The 27,283-nt window shown below is 40.4% G+C and overlaps 2 protein-coding genes across 12 annotated transcripts in view; one reads left to right on the forward strand and one right to left on the reverse strand.

The window, feature by feature from the left end:
- The first annotated feature begins 103 nt into the window (after nucleotides 1-103).
- On the forward strand, nucleotides 104-7,529 carry LOC125768553 (1-acyl-sn-glycerol-3-phosphate acyltransferase gamma-like). 3 transcript variants are annotated; one of them, XM_049436379.1, is made up of 6 exons: nucleotides 487-705; nucleotides 3,599-3,713; nucleotides 3,869-4,258; nucleotides 4,383-4,915; nucleotides 4,984-5,341; nucleotides 5,420-7,529. In XM_049436379.1, exons 3-6 carry the CDS (start codon nucleotides 4,075-4,077, stop codon nucleotides 5,557-5,559), a joined length of 1,215 nt encoding a protein of 404 aa, XP_049292336.1. In that variant the 5' UTR covers nucleotides 487-705; nucleotides 3,599-3,713; nucleotides 3,869-4,074; the 3' UTR covers nucleotides 5,560-7,529. The 3 variants fall into 3 exon arrangements, with proteins under 3 accessions (XP_049292335.1, XP_049292336.1, XP_049292334.1); XM_049436378.1 differs by lacking the exon at nucleotides 487-705 and adding an exon at nucleotides 104-207 and having other exon boundaries at nucleotides 3,599-4,258; XM_049436377.1 differs by having other exon boundaries at nucleotides 3,599-4,258.
- Nucleotides 7,530-12,892: 5,363 nt separating this feature from the next.
- The window catches only part of LOC125768547 (uncharacterized), a 56,288-nt gene continuing 41,897 nt past the window's right edge, over nucleotides 12,893-27,283 (reverse strand). For all 9 annotated transcript variants that reach the window (XM_049436350.1, XM_049436347.1, XM_049436343.1 and 6 more), the window contains exons 4-6: nucleotides 22,203-26,552; nucleotides 21,596-22,105; nucleotides 12,893-21,514 (exon numbers count right to left, since the gene is read on the reverse strand). In XM_049436350.1, the coding sequence (XP_049292307.1) occupies nucleotides 21,101-21,514; nucleotides 21,596-22,105; nucleotides 22,203-26,552 (5,274 nt within the window). In that variant the 3' untranslated portion in view covers nucleotides 12,893-21,100. The remainder of the gene's footprint in view (nucleotides 21,515-21,595; nucleotides 22,106-22,202; nucleotides 26,553-27,283) is intronic.

The following is a 27,283-nucleotide window of genomic DNA, read 5'->3' on the forward strand; positions in this document are numbered from 1 at the left end:
TCAATACATTAACGAAAGCCGAAATTTCCTTACTTATAGCACCATTTTCGCAAACCTGAAGAAAATCATGCATGTTTTTCCGAGGGAAAATAAATACAGAACGAGACCACACGCTCTTTGTACAATTGACAGCGCAAACCAATACGAACACACCTTGGCGAAATCAGTAAACAGTTAACGAAACAGTGTAGAAGACAAAACATCACCGTAAGTTTATCAAGAGTGCTAAAGAATATTAAAACAGATGACCATCAGCTGATGGTTCTCTTACCCAGGGCAACAGCTATTTGATTTCGTGTGTGGAAACTCAAAGCAGTTGTACACGTAACAGCTGTACCGGTGTGAATCTCCCCATCGGAGTAGGAAGACGCAGAAGAAGAAGCGTTGCTTCCCTTTTTACTCATTGCATTCCCCGCCCAAGGAAGCACAGAGTTAAACTGCCGTCATCGTTTTAAGGTGAAATCGCATTGAAAGCAGATAGTGAGTGGCTCCTATTTCGCCAACAGTTGGCCAACCCGTGCTAGACTCGTTCGTACATTATCGATTTCGCTGGACTGTCTGTCCGCGTCCGACAGAAACGCGTTCTAACGCGCTTGTTGCGTAGTTTCCAGTGCATACGCGTGGAAGGGTGTATGTCCTTCATCTGCTAGCGGCATTAGCTACTTCCGGACTGTACAGTGTCAACAGGCGGAACATTAGGAAGAGGTAAAGCTACCTGAAAGCTGGACTACTAGAGGAGCAAATCAGTGTGCAATTGGAAGATAGTGTTGGGTATCGACATTGTTCTACTTTCCTTTGCATTCCACGATGATCCGGTGATTGCTCCCAACAGTCGGAATGTACCAGCGGGAAATAGAACGGAACCAGCACCACCTTTCCAACGAATTCCCGTTTCATTTCCAAAAAAAAAAAAACAAAAGAAAGGCTGTGAAGAAACTAAACAGTGCTATGGGGCTGTTTTTTATTACGTTACCCCTGTACTTCATTCGTCCGGAAGTATTGCTTGCACATGTATGTGCTTTGGCTTGGGCCCACCATGTGTGCAGGCCATAACTTCCGCCCCTGACACGTACGAAATGTGCAATTATAAATTCCGCTCAAGTTCAAATGTTCAATCAACTCGATGCACTTTGAACGAACAGCAGTTGCTAAGGAAACGCTACGAAAACACGCCACCTGGATGTTTGTTTTTACACGTCTGCAAAAAAAAGCCTCAATTTTCATCGCCAAAAACCCGTGATAAAATAACACCCATAGCGTACGGCGTAAAGACGATGGCCATTAAGAAAGATGATTTGTTTTCATTTTCCCGCTCCAGTGAACGTTTGCAGCGCACGAAAGGTTGCACTTGTTGCAGATTCACCTACCACATATCAGCAAAACTGAAGTGGATGCGATGCAATAGTGAGAAGCGTTACGTCACCATGGACTTCGCACGAGTTTCGAGTTCTTTCTCGTTTGAGCGCCCTGTTACGCAGTATTTAATGCACGGAAAGGGATATTGTAGCGCAAGAGCACGTCACACAGTTGCTCTCGGGCGGGGGGTAATTTATACGTACGCAAGGGCTGGCTTTAGGACTGAAAGCAAAACCACCGTGGCGCAATAGCGAGGGTCATGCAAAAACGAGACCATTTCCCGGTGCCTGTTGATGCACCATATTGTACGCAAGCAGCATCGATTTACCGGCAACAAATCAGCAACAGATTTGTTTATGTCGGCCTTTTCTTTGGTGTTCGCTGATAGTGTCCCACCCAGCAGCTCCCCAATAACTACTGACGGGCGGAACATACGTACGCGGATAAAAAAGGCATCATAAAATGTCTATCGTTTGTTCGCGGTTCGCTTTTTTTCCCCCCGCCCCGGTTCGATTGATTGATGGTGATGGTTTTGATTGATTTATCAGCACACGCAGAGGTTGTCTGTTTACACGGGAATGATCATTTCGTATTTCTGATAACGCCAAAGAATAACCGAATTGTCGGTAGATTCTTTATCGTTAGTAGAGATTTAACGCATGGAAAAAGGAAAAAAAAACAAACTTGTGATTGAATGTAAGTTTCGTGAAATTAGAAACGATGAGATGATTATTCATTTTATGTCTTTTTTTTTTGTACAAATCGGTTAGTATCGATAACATCGCCAGTTGTTGATATCATCGATCCAGTTGAGCTAGCAAATAGGGTCCAAAGTCTCACCCCCGGGTGGGTAGATTAGGACCCACATGTCGCGTGCTATGATTGTACTGCGTCTGCCAACCTTTATCTAACAAAACAGGAAAGAATGAACCTTCAACAACAAATGATGAATTCCACTTTATTCCTGTTCCTATTTAAGTTGCAATGTCAGCTTGTTTTGTTTTGAGCCAAAATTAAATGTTTTATCTAAAATATTTTTCTGTTTTTTTTTTTAGCTTTTGTACAACAGCAGAGGGGTGTTCTTGCTCTCATAGCCTACTACAATCAATCAGTTAAAAAAAATTAAGTGTAACTAATTGCTGCACTATTACTTTGCTGCAAACGGTTGCTTTGCTCTCGGTGGTGTGTTAATCCATTTTTCTATTAGGGAATTTTACACCGGCTGAGCGCCCACGGCAAGTGGGAATTTGCTTTTAATTGTAATTTTATCGTCGTTTGAGATATATTAACGAACCGTATGAGTTTATTGAATAAAAAGCAGTAAATTTGGATTTAACAACTCCTCTTCAATTGAATACTGTTTAGCCTTAAACCAACTACAAAAAAAACTAGGATCGTGAAGGAATGTTTACTCTATTGTTAAGCTTCACCATAAAATCCTTTCCGTAATCATACCGAACAGGTGACACTTTTAAATCTCCACCTTTATATTCCCACCGGCATTAGTTCACGGCAGGTCCAAAAATTTGGAATACCGTCCGTCAAATTCCATTCCACAATTGATCCTTATCACGAAAACATTCTATTTCGGTAGCTGAACCTGTCTGGACCTTACGGTGATGCGAATTGGAAATCAGATTTTTGACACAAATGACGGGGGAGGGGCGAAAAAAACAGAAGCGATACCATAATTTTTATTTATCATTGATCACCCACCCATTCCTTTAGGGGTATGGATTAAAGCGTAAAGTAAGAAAGTTAGTGGAGCATACTTTCCGAACGCACCATTTAATCAACAGTTTAGCCCGGCACGGATTAGTTGGATGAACAGACAGGCCAAGCCCGAGGCCTTATAGCATTGTCGTCGGTTCCCCGTCCTCTCCAAACGGAATGGATTAATACCGGCCCTTTCTTATCGCCAAATGAGCACCACCACCGCGAAACAAGCCAGCAGAGCCTACTCGGTTATGTGCTGCGGTATATAACAGTTTGCTGTTTTTTCTGTGTTTGAAAGTCTCAGCAGTTTCAGCGCACCTCAGGGGGCATCGCGATAAGCGTCGTTCGATCGATGGATGGGTCGTGTGTGGTAGGTTCGTTAGCATCCCCCCACCCCAGTGTTTTGCAGAATTTGTGGCACTTTATTATAATTATAACATAAAGAGCGTATTTTTTTATTACCATCGTTCAAGTGGTTTAATAAAATTATTTAATAATTTATTCATTTTTCTCCTTCTCTTTTTAGGTGTTAACAAAAGCACGCTTTTGAGGATCGTCACGTGTGCATGCATGTGTAAAACGTTCCTGCCCGACATTCGAGAAAAGGGTCGCGCAAGGCGCCAATGTGTTACCAGCGAACAGTAAATAGATCTGCGCATGTAGTTTCGCTTAACTTATGATGGTTTAACGAAAAAGCCATTGTAGACCCCACAACCGTAGTGTTTCACCGTGCGCACAGTAGTAGTTGCCGTTAATTTAGGTTTCCTTCCTTCATTCTCTCGTTTTTTTTCCCAAGCTTTTGTTTCTGTACGGAAAGGCACGCGTAAGGCTTTTGTTTTAATTCTTCGCTAAAGTGACCAGTTTTTTAATGGTGCAATAGCTCTCGCTAGAGCATAGGAAGTAAGAACGTGTAAGCTACAACAGAAAGGAAATAGTTTTAAAAGCTAAAAAAAAGCGCACACACACACACAACAAGACGGTATCGAGTTCAGTTTTGCAACAATGGCAGGATTTGCGTCGGTACTCAAGCAGTCGACGCTTGTACACCTTTGCTTTGCTATTTCGTTTTTCACCTCCGGTTTAATCATCAACACCGTACAGTGCATCCTGTACCTTGGTTTGAAACCATTCAACAAGCATCTGTACCGAACGATCGGATACTATCTCTGTTATTCGTTTTACTCTCGTAAGTTTCCATTCCCACCGATAATCGGGGGTAACTCACCTAGTTTGCTTATACAATCAGCAACAGCAATTGATGGGGGAAAATGTAAAACAAAAAATTAATTATTTTTTATCCCACATTCCAGAGCTCGTCTTTCTGGCCGATTGGTGGTCGGACACGAAGCTGAACGTTTACATCAGTGATGAAGATATGAAGTACTGTGGTATGGAGCATGTGCTGCTACTGATGAACCACACGTACGAGATCGATTGGCTGCTCGGTTGGATGTTCTGTGAAAAAGTGCGCGTACTGGGCAACTGTAAGGCGTACGCGAAGAAAGTCATCCAGTACATACCCACCATTGGCTGGGCATGGAAGTTTGCCGAGTTTGTATTTCTCGAACGTTCGTTCGAAAAGGATCGTGAAATCATTGGTCGACAGATTAACGAAATTCTCGACTATCCCGATCCGGTGTGGTTGCTGCTGAACGCGGAAGGAACACGCTTCACCGAGCAGAAGCACGAAGCGTCGGTAAAGTTTGCCCAGGAGAAGGGTATGGTACCGCTGAAGCATCATCTAATTCCACGCACAAAAGGTTTTACGGCTAGTTTGCCTTATCTGCGCGAAAAGTGCCCCTCGGTGTTGGACATACAGTTGGGTATTAGCAAGGATTCGAAGGTAAGACGGCGTGGAAGGGTGTTTTTTTTCGTGGTGGTAATAAACGACTCAATCTATCCTCCATCCAGGTAAAACCAACCATTTTCAACATTTTGAACGGTAAACCAATCGAGGCGCATATGTGCGTAAGACGTTTTCCCACCGCAACGCTGCCCCAGAGTGAAGAGGATGCTGCAGTTTGGTTGCAGGATTTGTACCGTGAGAAGGACCGCATGCAGGACAGTTTCCACCGTACGGGTAATTTCTTTACCGATTCCGGTGTAGCCGAGCGGCCCAAGCTGCAGCTACACCGCCGACCAACGACACTCGTCAATACCGCCTTCTGGGTTGTGGCCACACTCACACCAATGATGTACTATCTGATGAAGTTGCTGTTCAGTGGCGAGATTCTTTACTTTTCAATCGGAGCTGGAATTATCTTTGCCTGTAAGTGGGCGAAAAGAAAAATGCTAATGATGGTTTTTTTCGCTAGTGTATTTATATGCTTTTTTTTGTTCTCAACAGTCTACATGCTGATGGTGAAAGCGATCGGTATGTCAAAGATCAGCAAAGCATCATCGTACGGTGCGGAAAAGCTGAAGAATGGTCACAGTCCCACCCACGAACCATCGGCCTCATCGGAGGAATCAACGAAGGATAAGTAAACCCCCCCTTCCGGTATCAGTAGAATCGATCGGTAGTGTAAAATCCGGTAGATTATTTAGGCGTTTCGTGCAAGCGGAGAAAGAAGAAAAAAAAAGATGTTTACAACACCCGCAAACACTATTTACACCCACCCATGCTCTGATATGTTTTTTTCGTGATGGTCTGTGCTCGCTCCCTATTCTTCAGTAGCGCCAATAAGTCTCTTATTGATATATTGCCACAGAAGGAAAAGGAAATCGATCGGATCAAATCGTTTGAAAACAAAAACAAAAAAAGCGGTACGTACGTGTGTGATGAGCGAAGCAGGGAAAAAGTCTTTTTGTACATGCATAGATGCGATATATATACACGGATGGGGTTATACACCCAAAAGGATGAACTGCTTGTGCTTGTGAAGGAAGCTCCAAGCGCATCGAGCGCAGACGCATTCACAGGCGTTTGGCAGTAATAGGAAAGGACACCTGTGTATAGAGTGCCAAACAAAAAAAAACAAAACCCGAAACACGGAAACAGTCAGCAAACTGGGATTATTACGAGAAAAAGCAAACAAATTACGGAATGGACCATTTTGAGCCACGAGCAGCTGATAGGCAGGTGGGAAAAGGATATATAAGCTATTTTATAACAGTTTATTTATTGGGTCCAAGATCCAGCAAAACGAAAACAATGTAGCAACGCAGAACTACCTACCTAAAAAAAAAACAAGATACGCGACAACACAAAGCAAAACCAGATGATTTAAACGATAAGATACATTTTGAGATGAATGTTGTTTAGGAACCAAAAACAAAAGAAGGAAGACTCTAGGTGTACGCTAACGATTGTATGCTTGCATACGACACCCACTGCATTAGAATGGGATTCAGTGGTTAATAATTTAACAGTAGCACTTGTATTAAGGGAATTTGTTTTGAAAAGTCTCCTCTTCTTTATCCTTAGCTTTGTGTTTGAACTGCTTGAACTATTTTTCTTTTGTTTACTTTCCTTTTTTTTGCTAACATAACTTACGTGTTTCTTTTAACGTAGAGGAATTGTGAAAGTAAGCGAAAGTGTGTTTGAAATTAACATATATTTAATTTACAATACATATTAGGAGTTTGTGGCGATGGTCGATAGGCTCAAATACGGTGCAAAAAAAACCATTTGTAATGCATCCAGTCGTGAACTATTCATTCAAGTGAATTAATAATTGTTTTTATTTTATTCCCTTTTTTTAAAGCCTTAGAACTTTTGTGAATTTATTATAAAAAAATAAGTATACAATGCAGTCTTCTTTAAAACCGGAACACGATTTGATATTAAATGGTTCCGTTTTTCTTCCGTTCCTTTTTGGGTATAGTTGCAGGTATAATAGTTCAGTTATTCCTCAGTTACATGTGCGTTGCTTTTGCGTAAAACGAAAGACTTAAACAGTGAAGGAAGTAACACACACGCACACATAGATATGAGAAAAAGCTATTATGTTATGCATAACATGCATAAATTGTAAGCAGAAAAACCCTTGCAGGCCAAATTTACGTGTAAAACGAACCGACACAAAAAGTCGAACGAGTTATGTTTGCATCTTAATTACTTCCAATAGAAGAAATGAACGCAACAAGATATGGAGATGATTAACAGGTGCGCTTCCTTATCAATTGCCGTCGTTATTGTTACATCTGGCTAACAAAGAATCGATGTTGATTTTCCTCCATCTCATCATGATACCCGTCTTATTCGCACAAAGTTACAAAAAAAAGCAAATGGAGATCGTGTGTCCTTTTCTATTTGTTATACATACTTCTAGTGTTTTAAGCAAATAATGTAAAACAAGCAAAACAATGTTCCCCTTTTTGATTTTGTTTTAATTTGATTTTGTTTGATTGTGTCTTCTTCTAACTTCCAACTACTCACAATTTGTTTACTCGCACAACATGTATTTTGAACAATAAATACAACCAACTTGAGGCGACCTTGTGGAAAAGAATAATTTGGAAATGTGTGTGTGTGTGGTTTAAGTAATACGCAAAGAAAGATAAAAGAATGTCTCCTTTTTCTTTTTTTCCGGTTTTGTTGAACAGTTGAACGTCCAAAAAAAATATTATCTAAAATTAAACATTTCTCAACTCGTTTAGAAAAAAAAAATCAGTTTTGCTTTTTTTTGTTCTTTAAATTGTTTATTGGCTTTATTTTCTTCCCGTTATGTGTATGTTTTGTGTTAGTGTGTTACATGTTTTGTTTTTTACACGGCCAATACGTTACGTCGCGTAACGTAGAAGAAAATGAAAACGACTCTTTCGTCTGTTATGATAGTTTTCAGTTGATTTACTTCTTGTTCGCTTGGCTGTATCGTATGCTGTTTGTTTAATGTTGTTTCTCATTTAATAAATTTTGCTTTCATTCCACTTTTATTTTCCGTTTTTTTTTGCATTTTCGTTCAGTGTAAATTTTTCCTTTTGCGCTTCTTTTCCCCTCTTATCTTTTTACATGTCCAAATAGAGTCATATTTCATGATTAATGTAATCAAAGGTTTGTTTTTCAAACGTTTCAATTTTTGTTTATCTTAAATTTTCATCTCCTGCATGTGTTTTCGCCTTATTTTGTTTTTATGCTTTTCACCTTTTTTTGTTGTTGTTTTTCATTGAAAATGTAATTTTATGCTGTTTGTTGTTATTAGTTTTAGTGGTTTACAAATAATGTTTAATCTCTTTCCATTTGCCCATACACCATTTAGTGGTTGTGTTTACTTTTCTTACTTGTTTGTGTCTTCTTCCTTTCCTACCCCTTTCGTAAACCGTGCAAAACACACATATCCACACACTCTTCCGCAGTTGGAAAGTGGTGATATAATACAAAATATCACGAAAACCGATATTTTGTTTCGACTGATCGAGGCAAGTAAACGGTAAAAACGGTAGCTATTTGTCCTATCGTTAGTGTTTTCATCGTATCATGCCACACACACACACACATATTGCCGACATGGACCTTCACCAAACATCATACTAACGCCTAAATATTCTCTAATTGTGCTACTATACGCTATGTTAGACAAAGTTGTTAACGTTGATTTTGCTGTCGCGACCACCATTGCCTTGGTCGGTCTTGTGCCGTAGTTTGACTACCACACTTCACGACAAGTGTTTATACTTTTTCAAAAACAAACCAAAAATATCAAACTAAAGTTAGTAGAAATAAGTAAAAGCAAATGCAACGAAACATTCAAACTTTACTTAAACTTCTTATAATGGTAAATGCAAAAGAAATGATAAAGTAGTGCTTTTTATTGTTATTAATTTGTTTTAAGTTTATAGAATTTATGTTCACTGTATTAGCTATGATTGGTTCTCGCGCAATGTCAGCGATCTGTTTTGCATTTTGTTTCTTTATTTTATTTATTTTTATTTTTTTTTTTGTTTGTAACAATATTTATCGGGCATAGTTTTACTTTCATTTAGTTTTGATTGTTTTTCTGCTGACAGCGATATGAAAAAAGGAAATAGAATTGGTATGGCAATCGGTTTTAAATCTAAATAATAAACCTTTTACTTAATTTGTGGCATATGGATATTTATTCAATATTTACCACTAGAAATTTAACTGCATGATAATATTTTTTTTTTATTTAAATAAAATATTTCCAGTTCCAGTTCAAACAAAAAGGAGAGCATTCATCAAATTCTGTTCCTGTTTTTTTTGTTCTACATTTGGTGAGATTAAGCCGAAGTTATTTATAATAAGCGGAGCTTAGTTTGCTGAAATTAATTGATGCTGTTGTGCTGTTGATCGTTTAAGAAAAATTTTACTAAAGGAAAAGAAAGAAAAGCAGCAAACATTTCAATAAATTCTACATGAAAATGCCACAAATTAAGTTTAGTGAATGTTATTTAACATAATATAACACAATCGTAAGTATTTTGTGTGCAATAAACACATTATAAAAAAAAGAGAAAAACAAAACATAATAGCAAAAAGGCTCTAACATACCTGCATTAAGCTTATCCGTGCTAGACGGCACTAGTTAAAACTTATTCGTGTTAGATCAAAACTCTAACTCGTCCATAGCAAACAATTGATTACCGATTTTGCTTTTTCTTTCGTTTTGTTTGTTTGTTTGTTTTTGTTTTTTGCTATGTTTCGTTCCGCTCGTATGCCTAATCAGCAATAAATTACAATAATCTTTCAGTAAAAGTACTCAAATATTACACGCATTTTTAAAACAAATGCTTTTCTCGGTCTCTTCCTTTTTTTGTTTCTTTGTGTTATTATCGCTTTAGCTTTGTTTGTAGACTTTACTATTCTCTGCAAACTGCCATGCACGTGTATTCATGCTGGTATTTCCAATGTGACAACTATTCTCCTTTCTTTTCCATCTAATGATAATCTGCGTTTGATAAGTTTCGCTTCCGTTGAACTTTCCGCATCTCCAGTTCATTAATATTTCATTAACTTGTGGACAAACAGCTTTTCAGCTAAACCTAATAATGTCGACTACTGTCATTTGTTGATCGGCGACTAAATACCCCAATGTTTGGGGGTAATGAAAATGTGCAAATCAATCAACGATCGATACTTCGCCTTTTCTCAGCAATTCAATAACAAACCAATTGTGCACGCATCGTGTTTACAAACAAATGAACAAATGTGCTGCGTTGAACGATGTCATGTCGTCGCATGTTATAAAGTTCTGTTTTTTCCTTTCATTCTTCTAGCGATCTCTTTACTACGTTTCTTTCTACCATTGAAACACGTTCTTGCTATATGGTTTGAGATTGTTTCTTTTTTCTTCTTTTTGTGGGGTTTTGCGTTTGATTTAGTTCTTAGCTTTCGTTTTCATCGTTTCGCTTCTGTAAACCTTTTTACCCTTTATTGGACATTTTTTTTATTTTTACGCATCTGATTTAAAATCTTTATCTGCATTTTAACTGGAGTGTTACCTTATTTATACATACTTCACAATCAGGCTGTTTAGCTGTTTAGTTTCAAAAAATGTACCAAAAAACATCTATATTTTCCTTGGCTAATTGTATGTTAGTTTTCCTTTTATTTTGCGTTGTTTTTTTTATTTTAAGATACACAAAATCATAGCAAATAATGCGGTTTTTTTGTTGTTGTTGTGTGTCAATGTGTTGCACAAATAGAAATTGCACGGCTAATATTTTGTATGGTTACACTTCTAGCGTAACGGAACGCTTTGTTCACTACTACTCTTAAGGATGAGTGTGAAGTTAAAGTGAAAGTTTAATTAAAAATTAAGTATAGTGAAAACTAAACGCGTCAACGACTGTTGTGTGTGTGCGTGTTTTTTTTTTGTATAAGAAAGAACGGTTTAAGTAGCATCTACAAACAGCACACAATGTTTGGCAGAGATTTGCGTAGTAGAAGTAGAAAAGTATAACTTGGGAACAGTGAAATTCATTTGTTTTTGTGCATCTCCTCTTCTTGCTTACTTCTATAACTAACGGTAATGCGTTAATGTTTTTTTTTTGCTTTCTTTACTTTACTTTAGAGAAATGTTGTTAAACGGTTGTCAGGTTGTTTAAGTTTGAAGAGTGTTTTTTTAGGATAGCATATGAAAAAACATGGAAAAACCATGCCAATTAGAGGCGTACAAAGTTGATCGCTTTGACACAACAAATGCCCACGACGGCGCGTGCGCGCATTGTGCATTGATTACGGTTGTTGGCTTTTTTTTTTGATGAAAATGCCATCGCGCAAAACTGTTACCTTTTTACACGCTACTCGCTTTACGCGCTAAATATACTCAGTTTTGTAAATGTGTAAGCTTAAAAATGTAAATATGATAAATATTGTTTTAGTGTGTGTTTTGTTTTGCCGTTTCTGGTTAGTTAGTTGTTATTTTTTCCCCTTTCTTTGTTTTTGTAACCATTTTTGTTTTTTCTCTTATTTTGTTTCTTTTTTTGTCTTTAAATATTAGCATCGGTGCATTAGTTTGCTGTTTAGTTTTGTTTTTTTTTCTTCTTTTTTTATATGTTTTGCATTTGTTTCATTTTCACATTTAAGGAGGAAAGTTTCCATTTATTTATCTGCTTCTGTTACTCACTTCCGTTATACGTCTTTCATTTAATTTTACTGTTGTTTTTTTTTGTTTTGTTTTATTATGTAACTTTTTTACATGCTCATGGCTTTGTTTTCATTTTTCTTCCTATTGGACCGGACCAGACCGGATTGTAATGGTTACTAAACTTACCTCTGTTATGCTTTGTTACTTGCTACTTGTTACACGTGCTTACTTCTTCCACCCACCGTTCCTTCCTTCTCTCTATAATAGATCTATATTGCATTAAACATGTACGGTGTTGTTATATCCATATCTAACGTTCTCTGTATACAAAATAGCAGGAGAAACTGTAAAAATGTTAACTAATGTTTATTTTCTTCCATTATCGTTCTCTTGGGAGTTACTTTTGTTCGGTAGCCACGGTAATATTGGCCGCGTGGCATTATGATAAAGTTTGGGTTTTTGTTTGTTTTGTTGCTGCATGGAGAAGATTACTTTAATGTGTTTTCATCCCTTATCGACACATCGCATCGTGTGGCAGATCGATTTCGTTACGAAATCCTTCCTCCTTCATTCCAGTTCCCCCCCAAAACTGGTCGATTCGGTAAACTTTCAATTAATGAATGTAATTTCTATTGCTACTTGAGTTACCATTGAGGTGGACTTAAACGTTAATATGTTATTATGTTGTTGTTGTTTTTTAATGCTTATATTAACTGATACAGGATTCAACTGCTTGTGTTGTGCATTATCTTTTTCGTTTTTCGTTTTTCTTTTACCTCACAGCTGACTGTTTTATGTGCACTTCCATAATTCATTAAACGGAAGTGTAGCATATACATATGTGTGTGTTTATGGTTATGCATTTTCTTTTATCGCTACACTTTTGTGAATGCATCTTGAATGTCCATATTGCTAGTTTATTATGTTTTTTTTTCGTTAGTTACACCACGTAGGGGATTGATTCTTGAGTAGATTTTGGTTCAATGGAGCTGGTTTTTTTGTTTGTTCTTCTTCTATGCTTGATAATATTGGATTTAAGATTGGTTTATATGTTATCTGTATTTTTTTGTTCTCTTTTTATTACTTGCATTACTTTACTCTTTACTAGTAGCACTGAAGTACAATAAACGCCACTCAGCCACTTAAAGTATGATGCCACCTTCCATTAAAACTGGAGGATGAACGAATGTTAACTCTAAATTTCACATCACAAGTTCGAAGGAAATAAGTGCTTTGCTTTCGCGTTCTGGCCTTTTTCTCTGTTTTTCTTTTTGTTGTTGTTGCGGTTGTTTGCTATTTATGGGGAGGATTTTGTAGGTTTTTCTCTCTCTCTCTCTCTCTCTCATAGCAAACGCTTTTTAAACACAACAAACACATCAGCGCTGGATTTCAATTTCGTTTGTTGGCATTGGTTTGCTCAGCTAATCTTAAACTATCGGATAGAACGTGGAGGGCTTTCTGTTAGTTCGCCAACACACATGTACTTATTACTTAACAAAGTTCACAGTTTAAAATATAGCTAAATATAACTAGAGTATTTAATTATTTTTGCTAAGAAAAAAATGTACAAAGAACAGGATAATTAAAAACTTCGAAAAGATCAAAATTTAACTGCTGTCGGGGAAGTGTTGCGCTTACATACGTCAACCAAAAACCGTAGAATAGACATAGCAAGATGTACACATTGTTTTTTTTTGTTTTGTTTAGGAACTCGGCTTTTAGGGCAATGTTGTATTGTTGTGCACTGCTGCTAATAACAAACATACTAACAATGGCTACAGATGTGTAACAAATGGTGATAACAGCTTTTAGAACACACGCTAAACAGTGCTTTCAAAAGTCTAGCAGCGATATAAACCTCTTTGCATAATGTAATTGTTAATGGTATAAACGTTTTTAGTAAGGCTAATAATTTTAGTGAATAGCATAGATAACCTAACAAAATGTGTGTTCAATTCTATTGGTATTATTATAGGTTCGTTAAGTGTAGTGATTACTACTGAACTTTCTTGTTTATTTTTGGATATTTGTTTCTTGACTTGGCACCCGAAACTGTCGGAAATAAATCCCGCAAAGACCAAGGGAAATAGTAATGGACACCATTTTGTAGTACACCTAGTGTACGATTACTAATGTTGTTAGATCAAAACAGAAAGTGTCTGTCAAAACGCATTAGTACTAGTTTAATATGCAATCGCGTATTTGTTATTTGTTTGCTAATTGTCCAACAATGGAAAGATGTAATGAATTTACTAACTTCAATTCAAGCTGCGTTTGTGTACCACGTTTTGTGACGTTGTGTATCCAAGATGATGATTAATAGTTTTGTTTGCTCTCAAATCGGTTGTATAGCAAATACACGTGAAAGTTAACTACAAGTATTGTTTTTAAAAAGGCACTTTTACTCTAGTAGCAAACGAAGCGAACTCTTCCCATCTTTCCTCCTAGCGGTGAATAAACCGGTGATGCTTTTCCGTATGAAAGCACCATTTCCCCGACGCAGGAAAGTATGTTTGAGACGATGAAACAAATTGTTTAACCTTTAAAAAAAAGTGGAAAAGATAAACGCAATTTTTAACACAAACAATGTAATGGGAAATAAAAACAAAAACGGAAACGATCAACAAAGTTTGATCGTTGGATAATTCTGAGATCCTCTAAGGGTGTAATCTCTTTGTCTAATTCCTTCTATCTAAACACTGTATAAGATGATATAGATTGTACGGCTGCCGGCTCCGTCGCACGTCCACTTCCTCTTTGTCCTCATGGGACACGATTATTGGTCAAGTTAAGGGGGTATGATCGGTAACGGGTTTTTTTCCATTCGTTTTTCTCCATTCTACTACTGCTGCCGCTACTAACGCTACATACTGTTCGTATTGCAGCTGGCAAAATGTTAACAAACAACGGTAATATTTAAGCTATGCAAACACTGGTTTTTAGATACCACGATTACATTACCGTAGCTACATTTGTATGCAAGATTTACTTAATTTACTAGCTTATTTTTTGTTTAGTTATATGTTGATCAGTTGGTTTGTTATGTGTTATGCCACCACCTCTGCATGATGGCGCGTCCATTATTTGTTTAGTAGTTCCCCTCTGCTTATGTGGCTCATTCTTCGCTCGCATATTATGCTAGTAGATTTACCTAAAATCTAAGATTGCCCACCTGTGGTCAACACTGATAACGCTAGTCGGAGTATTACACGATTCGATACGAATGATGATGGTAAATGGATAAGTAAAGTGCGCTAGCATTACATTACACTTGCTCTCCTTAATAACCTCTTTCTTCGGCTCGATGATACAAGCATAAATCGCTTTCAAATCGGTTTATTTCTTTTGCTTCTGTCCATAAACATGCAACACACACACACACAGTGCTTTCCCTTTGACTGGAAGCTTGATTTCTTTTTTCTTTTTCAAGTGGCGTATTTAAACTGAAAAGAAAAAATAGAAAAATTAATAAAATACATAGAACAATAATAAAAGTGATAAAAAAACGATATATAAAATAAAACAAAACAAAAACAGTAAAAAAAAATCATGTGATATTATAACATAACGTTGAACATAAGACTAGGAAATAATAATAGGAAAAGAACAAAACAAAATAGAACTTAATTTCAACACTATTAACGCTTGTATTTCTGCTGGTCAGTTTTAATCGTTTTTTTCTGTATTTTTAAACGCTTTGCTAAATACTTCTCGCCACACACGCACAAACAATGGGTCGGTCGCGCGCTCTCGCGCCCTTCTTCCCTTCTGATGCCTAATGCCATTAGAGTTCGTTCTATAACCCATTCCCAGACTCTCTATTGCCATTTCTGTAAATCGTTTTTCTATCTTCAGTATAACGCCAGTGTTTTAACGATTATCTATAATTGCTATTGCCGTTGCCGCTGTTAGTTAAACTGTGTTGTAAAACAAACAAAATTATTTTAAGAAAAAAAAACATTATTGAGATAATTTTTTCGCTTGAACCTTGAAGTTAGTGTAGAGAAAGGTAAGGTTTAATTTTTTTTTTGTTCTTGTTTTGATTATTAAAGCAACGCAACGTGTGTGTGTGTCGAATGAAACCGAATGAACCGAAAAACAAAATGGGGAAAATAATGCGAAACTCCCTCCCGTCGTACGTATACGTATACGAAGGTTGTTGTAAATAAGTTAAACATTTCGTATAAAGAGTAAATGGAAGTTTTTATAACAGAACATAATATGTAATAAGCAAATAAAAACCTATATATGAGCACAGTCCAATTATGCGGGGCGGGAGGTGTTTTTTTTCTCTTCTCTTTCTTCTTCTCTTCTCTAGTAGTACAAGCTACGCAGTATTCGGTAATGTACAAAACAACTATAAAATAATAATAAAAAATCGATCAACAATCAACGCGAAACGAAACTACACTAAACGCTAAATGTTTACGCTATATAATATGTATGGATGCCGCAGAATATGAGCTGAGTTTCACTAACTAGTAGCTCCTCTGTGTATTTTTGTTTCGGCATGTATGTTTTTGTTGTTGAGGGAATCGATCGTAAAAGGGAATTAAGGCGCTGGTAAGGTGTAAGAAACATCGAACGTTCAACGTTCACTCAAACGCACACAAACGCACGAAGCTGTAAAACAGCTCGTTCATAATAATAATCATAGATCAGGAGTAATATATTTAAAAAAATGAAACACACCAAATCACCCTTTTTTCCAGGGGCGCCAATGAAACCTTTCGCGGTCACACAGAAAGAGAGTAAGCAGAAAAGGGAGGGAAAGAGAGAACAGACAGCTCATTAATGGTTAACGTAATTTCGTATCATTCACTACGCTCATAGTGAAAAAAACAATTTTTTTAAATCTAAACTTCCACCAGCCAGCAACATTTGTTTAAAAAACTAAGCGCACAAAATATCCTTTTACCCGCGCAAAGCACATGAACGAACGACGAAAGTAAATAGAACAAGTAACGGAACCCAACCAGGAGCATATCAAAGTTTTACAAAATCAATATTTGCAACCAAAAATCCATAAAGTATATATAACAAAATTTCCATAAGCAAACATTACGCAAGTGAAACGAACGCAATACATGAATATTTCTTACAGCTTTCAGCCAAGGGTTAGTTATGTATTACTAGTAGTAATTTCGTAGTAGCTAGTAGTTAATAATACACTGTTATCTCTAGCCGTTTTTACTATGGTTGTTTGTTCGTGTTTATGCATGATTTAATTGTTTCGTGTGTGTGTGTGTTTGTCTTTTCGCGATCTTTCGTGGTTGGGCTTTTGTATGCAAAAGAACTCATCCCCACCGGAAAAAAGAGGGGGAAGGATCGTATGTCTATTGCTTCCTTTCTCTATTTTACCGCCCTTTTCGGTTTTTTTTTGTAGCATTGTACATATAATACGATTTTTTTTAATAGCCATCCGTCAGATTCCATATATGTGTGTCCCTGCTGCTGCTGCTTAACGTTTCCGAATAGTAAAAATATATATATTTATATACCTTTCTTGTTGTTTCAAATATATGTTTATAGGTATGTATATATCCTTTTTTTATATATATATTGTGTGTATATATATTAAATGTTAACTCTGTTGCATCCATTTTCCATCCTTTTTTTTCGCCCTTTTTGTTTGCGCACACCGGTGGCATATGGGGATATTCAAATGTAAAAAAATGATGTTTTCTGTGTGTGATTTTGTTTCACATTTCGCTTTAACGGTTGTTTTGCTGTTACTGTTTCCATATATGCATTAGATTATTGGACAATTGCTTTTCCCTAGCATTTGTTTGCATTATACAGCTGTGAGATGATGAAAGTGTGAAGAAAGTTTTGCGTCAGATGTGTTTTGCACACGGTTCTCGATGTAGCTTAGCTTAGCTCAGCGCAGACGGGACCCGTAACGCTCCCCGTAACCGTGCGGCGTTAAACTTGGCTTGTTCCATGGCTAGTAAAAGCTTACTACTATTTACTAGTGTATTTGTGGGTGTGTGTGCACTCTATTACTCCACATTCCCGTTTCGTGTTACTAACTGCTGTCTTCTGCTTCTCACTAATAACTAGTAATCTTCCCTAGCATTGTTATGTTTTGTTCGCTCTTCTTTACAATCACTCAAAAACATGATCAATATACATATATGTATGTATATATTGCAAGCTAACAAAATTAGAATCTCATTCAACTATTCGCCCGCCCCCCTAATACACAGATACAGTGCGCAAAGAAGCGGTCTGGGAATCATTAAATTGATTCACTTATTGTATTTTACACATTTCTTGGTTTCTTTTTCAGCGAAAAACTTTCGGAGCGCCCAACGTTTTCGTCCACGGTACGCTTGCCTGTCAGTGGTGTGTGTTAATGCAGGCCGGGACACTTCTTGCTTTTTTTTTGCAGTGTTTTGCAAATTGCTTCCTCACGACCTAAGCCATTTCAGTGCGAACAAGGGTTGCGCTGTGTCTTATAAATTCCTCGCCCGTACATACACACGTCCTGCCAGTGATGATTTGCAGTCAATCGAAACTTCTGCATCTTATTTCAGTCGGTGTACGTAACTAAATGTTTCCAATTGTAACTGCTTGTAAACAGAGTTGCATATATGCAAAGGTTTTTGATCGAATACGGTTATAAGCGTGCGGTCATTTTCTACAATAAATAGATTAATAGCTTTAGAAGAATGTGTACCATTCACCATGAACCCATTGGGTTTTTAGAAAACAAAACACTAATCGTCCCCTTTAACATTATTGAACGCGTGTCGACGTGAACACTTCTCCCTGACCATGGGACTAATTTTTCCTTCACTAAATGATCACGAAACGATCGATCGATCTTTAAAACATTCTAGCCTACACACCGTTGCTTTGTTGTCTTTTTCTTTTTTTGTTTTTGTTTTCGATCAAAGCACAAAGGGATATTACTTGTTAACAGCCTAAAGGAAACATTTTGCTTCCTTGAATTAATGAAAAGACAATGCGAAAAAAACAAACAAACAAACATGATGGCGGTTTTATCGTTTGGCCGGTATTAAAGTTCCGCTTGCTAGAGCCCGGCTGTCTTGCTGTGGGGCTATAGCAGATACAAATCTACCTCATTGTAAAAGATGTTGAATCGATGGCGTATATCATCATGAAACAATGTTACACATGCCACCCACGTCCGTACGTCTTCATTTCCTTCAGCCTCTCGCCGCCGTCCTCGTCCCATTACTAGTTTACACCGTAAACAATTGGTTAGTGATCGAAACTGTGTCTTATCCCGATGTATGTCGCGCACTGCTTTAGAACTATGAGCTTTCCATAAAGTCCTTCATTTATAGCCAGCGCCAGAGAATGGCGAGAATGGATAGTGTTGGAGGTTGTACGCCGCCAAGTCTGTTCTGTTAACCTTCCGAGAGCAGCAGCTTTAGATTAGCTGCTATTTTAAGGTAAATGGTGATAATTTTTGCTACTAACATTAGTTTACAATTCATTCATTATTGATTGGGTGCGCGTGTGATGCGTTTCAGCACCCTGTGCTGCCATGGCTGGCCACATCCTAACTTCGTTTTTGTTTTGTGTAAAACCACAAAAAATACCAACTTGAAACAAAACAGGAAAAAGAATTTATCATTATGCTGTTTGTTTTGTCATAGCGTAATTTCTGTTCATGTGCTTGTGTGTGTGTGTGTATGTCCTCTACCCCATTCTAGAATATACATTAACCCTAATGAACAGCGCATAACGATTTGCGGAGTATCTGTCTGCACACCGGTTACCGATGTAAATTGGACTATTATTATTGTTAAACACATTCCCGCAGCGAATCCAGCAAACACGAGTACCATTGTGGTGTGCTGCCAACCTTTACATCTACCCACGGAATGAGAGTGAATCTCAACCATTTTGCTACTATTATTACTACCGTGTATCGCTCCGGTATATATGAGCGATCATCATATATGTTTTTTTTACCTTTTCTGCTAGTTAACACATCATTCAATTGAACGACTTTTTTGTTTGTTTGTTGCGTGGCTTCGGTTACAATTTGCTACCGACTTCATTTCACACACACACACACACACTCACACACACATGGGTAACAACAGTCCTTTCAAACTTCTAGGACGAAGCAGTAATATATTTCTATATCTATATATTTATGTAAATGGTGTCAGCACTAACCAAAGGGCAGTCGAACGAAAAATGTAGAGTATTTGCCCTGCCACGCCAGAATAACACATTTTGTCAATTGATTTATATAATTTTTTAAACATGATGTACTAAACCAAATAAGATAATATCTAAACATACTAATATAGTGTAACATCTAACAGCAATTACATATGTTTTGCTTTTCTAAAAATCAAAAGCAGTGCTGCTTCATGCCACTCTTCTATATGTGGTTATACATATACAAGTTTAATGATAATCGTGTTCTAGTGTGTGTGCGTGTGTGTGTATGTGTATATATAAAAAAACAATGATAAAATTTGTAAACTGCTACCCCAAAGCATTCTATACTATATCATCTAAAAGCTTTATAAGCAATAAAAAAGAAAAACAACTTTAGCTTTATACCTATACTCAAACAAGAAACACTAACCTATATAGCAGGAAAAGGTATGTGTATCCTTTCACAGAAAAATAGCTTGTAATTAAAACCAATTCACACCATTTGCCAACTCGCATTCAACGCATACAAAACACGCAAAGCAGGAGGTGTGGGGTAAATCGTACTAATTATAGTGCAAATTGAGCTAGAAAAGATAGTTAAACACAATTAACAATTTCAATATGGTAGTACACTCATTTTTCGTTTTCCCCTTTTTTCCCCCTCACAATGTACGGGAAACTCGCGTAGGTAACGTATAATGTGTTATCAAACGTTTTGATGATTGAGCCTGTCAATATATGAAGAAAATATAGCTATATATGTGTACGGTTTGCAACGCAAAAAAAAACAAACGGATTTAACTAATCGTGCTACTGCTGCTGCATGTCCAAGCATTTGCAATGCTGCTTTCATTGTTCCTTCCTAAACTGATATAAGCAAACTGTCCGGCGCTTGTCACTACTCGCGTGACGGTCTGCTGCCTTCTTCCCCATACACTAAACGTTATGCAGATCAGTCGATCGTTCGTTCTTAAGCAGAAACCTGGACCTGTTTCCCAAGCAAAATGTTTAAACACATTTCTTAGGATAGAGAAAACAAACAAAACAAACCAATCTGCTAGCTAATAGCTAATAATCCCATTTTCACTTTTCTGCCGTACTTAAAACTGAACAACTTTAGTCGAGTTGTAGAACCGGGTTTCGCTATTCATCCCCCGCAGGAGGCACCCTAACGTAAACAGAGGCCATTTACAAATGCCTCTGGCATTTGCATAAAACCCACACCACCAGTAGAATTGGCGCATTTGTGTTGATCGTCATTCTGAAGCCCCTAAACAAATTGATTAGTCATTATCTTAAAACACAGTTTGGATTGTATCCTACAGATATGGTCTGGCTGGCACTGCCGACACAATCCTTCTTTTCGCACCCTTTTCCTCCCAATGTTATATTCCATTCTCGTCGATTTGCAACACCGACTCGAGATGCATCTCCATCAGGCGCATATCGTCCGCGATGCCCGCTTCGTACGAATCTTCGCAGCTACTGCCATTGCTGGAGTTTAACAGTGCACCGGTACTGCTGGAGCTGTTGTTACCGATGTGACAACCGATCAGTGGATCGTTTGTAGCCTGTTCCAAACCGACCCCCGGCACCGATGAGATCGTGGACAGTGGCGATGGTTTAAGGCTGGGAAGATCCAGCAAGTTGTTCCACAGGGACGTTGCCGACTGTTCGACGTGCAGGGATATACCCACATCGGAACCACCGGCCGATGACACGATCGAGGGAGAGGACGATGCCGTCACCGAAGTAAGTATTCCCGTCGGTGTCATTCCTGCTACAGAAGATGATTGAATCTGGAAATGGAAAGGAATGAATATTGTTGTGTAGGTGTTTTCAGGCCAGGACGGCATTTGTATCCGCCAAATCCGGCTTACCCTAAGTTCATTCAGTTTGCGTTGATCATCGTTAGTAACGCGATCGCTCAAACAGCTAGGCGATGCTGGTTGGCTGGTGTTGATCATTTCGTGAAAACGAGCAACATCGCTCAGCGTATCACTGTTTACCACCGTTGCTGTACCTTTGCCTTGCTGGTTTAGGAAACTTTGTTGCTGCTGTTGACCGGCATTAGAATCCAGCAGCATTTTTGGAATTTTATATTGTTCGGCCGAGCGTATAAAGTTCGACGATGGAGACGCGAATGTCATCGGATATCCCGATGGGCCCTGATTGTTTCGTCCACTTGTATTGTAGCTTCCATCTGGATCGTTCGGGTTGTGCATCGAATCGGACGGTGGTTTAAAGCTGGACAATTCCAGCAGATTGTTCCACATGGATGTGCCACCGTTCGTACCAACGGTCGGTGGTGTCGTGCAAACGGAAGATTCGGATGTCACCGACATGATCATAGCGGGTGACTGAATACCCGACAGCGATGATTGTGGACTCTGTAGTAAAGGGAGCGAAAACAAAAAAAAAGCAATAAAATGTTTATGGTAAATGTTTTTTTTATGAATAAGCGCAAGCTATCGCGCTCCAACGTACCTTGATATCGTTCATTTTGCGTAGCTCATCGTTGGTGCAGACGGGTGACAAAGCCGGTCCTACCGGGGCAAGCCGATCATTCAATCCTCCACCATTGCAACGATCCGGTTGGGACACTTTCGCCAACAGTTGTTGATGTTGCAGCTGATGTTGTGGTGCGTGTGGTGGTGATCCGCTCCTTTCCGCCATCATCATAGCCGTACCGGTAACCATCGAATGGAAATGATGCTGCTGTTGCTGCCCATAATGACCTCCGCCCAGGCCAGACTGTGAAACTAACGATTGAAGCAAAAAGTCCGACTCCACGCACGTACTGCTACCGCTAGCGGACGTTGATACGGTATCACAACAGTCAGACGGATCGTACTCGAGCGTCTTTTTATCACCACGCAACAGATCAAAGTCGATCGTGTTATTGTTTGGTTCTGGTGTCATCTTTTCCAGCGCGGTAGAGGACGCTGATGGATGCAGTTGTTGTTGCTGCTGCTGCTGCTGCTGCTGTGCATGATATGCATGGTGAGGTGGCTGCATTGAGTGCTTTTGATTTTGTTGAATCGCCGATGGTATCATGCCACCGCTATTGCCTGCATAGAATGGTGAGGAACCGGATGAACTACCGTTTCCACCACCGGTCGGTGATGGATTGTCCCCGAGCGAGGAAGAGGAGGTAGTGGACCATAGGCCACCACCGCGCTGCTGTACAGCAGTGGCGTGTCGTGGATGGCTACGCGGTGTCAAGCCCAGATCGATACGTTCCGTACCGATCGGGTTCATGCGCGAGATCGGTCCATACTGGGCAGCATTGTTGAACTCTTGCTCAGCCACCATGAGCGCATCATCGTCCGCTAGGAGCGAATCGGAACGGATAAACATATCCTTGCCGGCAGCGGCTGCCGGGTTTGCCATTCCAAGTTCGCTCAGATGTTGGTTCATCAGCTGTTGATTGTACGATTTCTTATTACCTCCACCGGTGGTGCCGAGCGTTTCGAACATCATCTTGGGCAGATAGCCGGACGGTTCACCCATTGTCTGGCGCTGTGGTTGATACGTCCCGGTACCATGATGCATATGATGCGGATTATGATGATGATGCTGATGCTGGTGGTGCTGTTGAAGGTTATGCTGATAGGCCGCCGCACCACCCTGTGACCCATTGTAACCGTTATGATGTGGTGGCGGTGGAGGCGGCGGTACTGTACCCGTAGGACTCTTTCCAACAGATCCGTCAGGTCCAGACATCGGCAATGGGGAAGATAGATACGGTGGAGGTGGATGTGGCCCATTGCGCCCGCCAGGGTACGGTGGTCCAGCGGAAGATATCGAAGACATTCCACCGTGCGCTGGTGCTAGATGCGGTCCCCGATTGCCCTGATGCTTTTCCTTGTAGTCGCGAACCTGTGGTCCCAATTTCTGATGATGGTAGCTTTGCTGCTGACCTGCCGGATGTTGCATCCCACCCATGTACTTTGATCCCATGGGTGCTGCTGAGTTGCCCGAATGTCCATTCTTTGGGCTTCCACCTGGGCCGTATGATGAAGTGCCACCGCCTGTTGGATGTGCAGGTTGTCCGCCATGTCCTCCGGTCATACCAAAATTACCCCCTTGCTGCTGATGACCCGATGGTCCTATCTTGCCAGAAGTTCCATGATTTCCACCCACATGATGATGATGGTGGGGAGGACTAGCAAGACCATCCCAACCGGCATAGTTCGGTGGACGTCTCGTTTGCGAAGGATGGTTATGGCCATGGTGATGTGGCTGGCCGTGCAGTGGTCCATGTTCGGTCCCATGTTTGCCACCTTCCGGATATTCACCAGCACCAAAGTACGGTGGATGATGCACAGAGTTTGCGAGCGGACTATGATGGTGATGTGGTTCGATCGGATGTGCTCCAGGTAAATGGCCACCAGCTGATTGAGTGGCTGGAAGTTGCTGAGGATATGCACCTGGAAGATGGGTACCATTTCCACCACCACTGTCATGGTGCATATTGGGATGCGGTGGTAGAGAGGCACCTAAACCTGGACCACCCGGGTGATAGTTTCCACCACCGTTGGCATTCGTTCCACCCGGGCTTGGACCCATGTGGGGCGGTGCACGGAACCTCAGCGATTGGGAAGAATTATGTTGAGCACCTGCCTGTGAAGAGGGGCCTCCTCCTGCTCCACCCGACGGGTGATGAGGTGGTCCACGGTTTGAATAATTCATTCCGCTGCTATTTCCTCCGCCAGCGTGTGGATAGTGGCTTGTTGTACTTCCACCACCACCAACCGGGTAAATACCACCACGAGTACCACCATTCATGGAGACTGGACCACCACCACCACCATACGAAGACGGATGTGTACCTCCGGGCCCATTAACACCTGGAACTGCTGCACCAGATCCTAAACCACTGCTGCCTTGACTACCGATGTGAGTTTTATCAAGCATTCGATGGCTATGTTGACTTCCTGGCCCATCTCTACCACCTCCAATGGAAGATGTCTTTTGATAGCGCACCGGCGATGATGCTTCCTCTCCGGACGAATGATAACCATGGGATGAGGACGAACTTTGATGCATACTACCGCTCGCTCCATCACCGTTACTACCACCACCCGTGTGCCCATGGTACTCCACAGCCGAACGTGTCCGACTCACACCACCAGACTGTCCACCGGCAGCAGACATACCTCCCGAACCACCTAAATGATGATCCTTACCATTTGCCATCATGCGCAAACTTGCCGTCGCACTGCTCCCGTGGCTCTTACGCAACTTTGTCCGATACTTTTCCAACTCTTCGTCCGAATGTGCGAAGGTACAGTTGGGTCCGCGCGGACAAGTGCCCCGATTATTCAAGTCCCGACACAAGCTGATCTTGTAGTTTCGATTGTGTGCCAGATGACCTGCCTCCTGCAGCTTTCGGTTGCCATGATGCTGCACAAAATCCACCAGACCGGCCACAACACGTTTTACCGCTTGCAGTGCGGCAGCACATTCTGCCCAGCTGGGTACATGATTCTCGCTGTTCCAGTCAATCGCCGCCAAATGCTTCAACTGTACGCGCAGTCCGGACAGATTGGCCGGATCGCCGGTGCGTTGTAGGGCAATAATCAGTTCTTGCACCGACTGCACGAACGATTGGGGCGTCTGCAGCTTGTCGTTGATGCTCTGCATGTGCGACTTGTGCGCGGTGTCACCGTACAGCAGCGAGGACCACTGATCGGGAGCGATCCGCAATCCCGCTTCCGTCGCGATCTGCACGATCTGCGCGTCATGTTCGCGCCGTAACGCCTCGTACGTCCGGAACTCCTCCTTTAGCTGCATCAGCGAGGAGTCGCCTTCCCGTTTCGATACCTTGAAACAGCTCGCACGGTACAGAAGCTGCACCACATGCCCGATGCTCGTTTTGGACGCTTGTGAAAAATGTGGCTCAAGACGCTGAACGACAAACATTACCAGCACCTTGCGCGATAGGGCCGATCCATCCTCTAGGGCTAGCAGCACCAGCTTCAGCACCTCTTCTTGCATGGCCGGGCCGAGAAATTGGCAACCGCGGGCCCTCACCGCTGCCCACAGGTTCGTGCTCAGCTGCTGCGGATTTTGATGGTGCAAGATCAGCTCCATGACCGTACGCTCGCCTAGTGAGCGAGCGGCACGGAGCGACCGTGCCCTGCCCTCATCTTCGATCAGCTGACAGTTGACCAGTATCACCAGCTTGCGCTGCATCTGCCGTGACAGCAGGCTTGCACCGGATGGTCCAGAGGAGCTGACGATGCTGCTGCTACCTGGCCCACCACCCGCTGCCAACGATGTGCTACCGGCTGGTGGACATGGCTTAAGGTAGAGCGCCAGCTCCTCAATGCATGCCTTCGCCGTTTTGTAGTACTGCAGATTCTCGGGACTGAGACTCTGAACGCTCGTCGAGTTGAGGTCCGGATCGGTAATCCCTGCATTGGAAGCATTGGACACATTGGCAGTTGGGGGAGGATTTATACTACCGGAGGAAGAAGTTGAGTCGTTGGTGGCACTAGTACTGTTACTGGTGCTACCGTTGCTGCTGCTGTTGCTGCTAGTGCTACTACTGCTGCTACTGCTGCTGCTGTTGCTGCTGGCACTACTACTGCTACTTGCGCTACTAGTACTGCTATTGCTTCCACAAACAGCACCCTGCGAGCTTCCTCCGCCTGGCGATGAACTGCCTCCATTGTTGGTAGTATTGTTCGTTCCATCTCCTCCTCCTCCTCCTCCTCCTGTTCCTCCCTTCGTACCATACGTCGACGAGGACGTGGCTCCCGGTGTACTGACCAACTGCAGTAATGCATTATTTATCGGTAGATAATCTAAATCAGTCGATATAACAGTCTGCAAGTGGGAAATATAAATAGTAAATAGTGTGAGTAAACTCGGGCCGAAAAATAATAAAATAATGGCGAAAATATTTGGAAACTATTTATTATATACATTAAATTTGTGGTATACTAAACTAATACAATAAAAACATAAAAACAAAAAAATATTAAACTAAACATTGATACAATATCTGACCAGCTTATTGAAAAACAAAGAAAAACATAAAAAATAACATTTAAAAAAGAAAAATATGTGAAATTCACTAGAGTTTAAAGTATATTATCAAACTTATAACATGGCACAAGCAAAAGGTAACTGAGCCGGGTCGATCGCCACGGATTTAGAGGGATCTTTAGTCCTCATTGTTATCAAGGAAAATTTCACCAATATATAGAACTTATTCTGCAATTCAATAGAGCCAGAAAAGAGGTTCAAATATAGAAATAATTTGTGATAAAAATTCTGCAAGCCTAGGATCAACTTTGATCCTGATCGTGATCTATAAAAATGTCTAAGAGGTACATGCGCAGGATCTCATGAAGAAGCAGTATGGTCCAAATAAGGCTACAATTAAAGGCGAAGTTTCAGCATTTCAGTAATGGTAGGGAAACTTTAAACGAAAAACTACACTAAAGGACCCAACAAGAGCTCACATGCGGCTCGCGGGCAGTACATTTTTTTTGCATATTAACAACTCCAACATTGCGGCTGGTATCAAAAGTTTTCCCCATTCATCCGGATTA

Source organism: Anopheles funestus, chromosome 3RL (genome assembly GCF_943734845.2).
Source record: "Anopheles funestus chromosome 3RL, idAnoFuneDA-416_04, whole genome shotgun sequence".
Lineage (NCBI taxonomy): Eukaryota > Metazoa > Arthropoda > Insecta > Diptera > Culicidae > Anopheles > Anopheles funestus.

Excerpts from the sequence above, each read along its gene's own strand:
- LOC125768553 (XM_049436378.1), top strand. The coding sequence starts at position 4,075 with ATGGCAGGATTTGCGTCGGTACTCAAGCAGTCGACGCTTGTACACCTT. Across the intron at positions 4,916-4,983 it reads GTATTAGCAAGGATTCGAAG|GTAAAACCAACCATTTTCAA; the intron begins GTAAGACGGCGT and ends TCCTCCATCCAG. Across the intron at positions 5,342-5,419 it reads AGCTGGAATTATCTTTGCCT|TCTACATGCTGATGGTGAAA; the intron begins GTAAGTGGGCGA and ends TGTTCTCAACAG.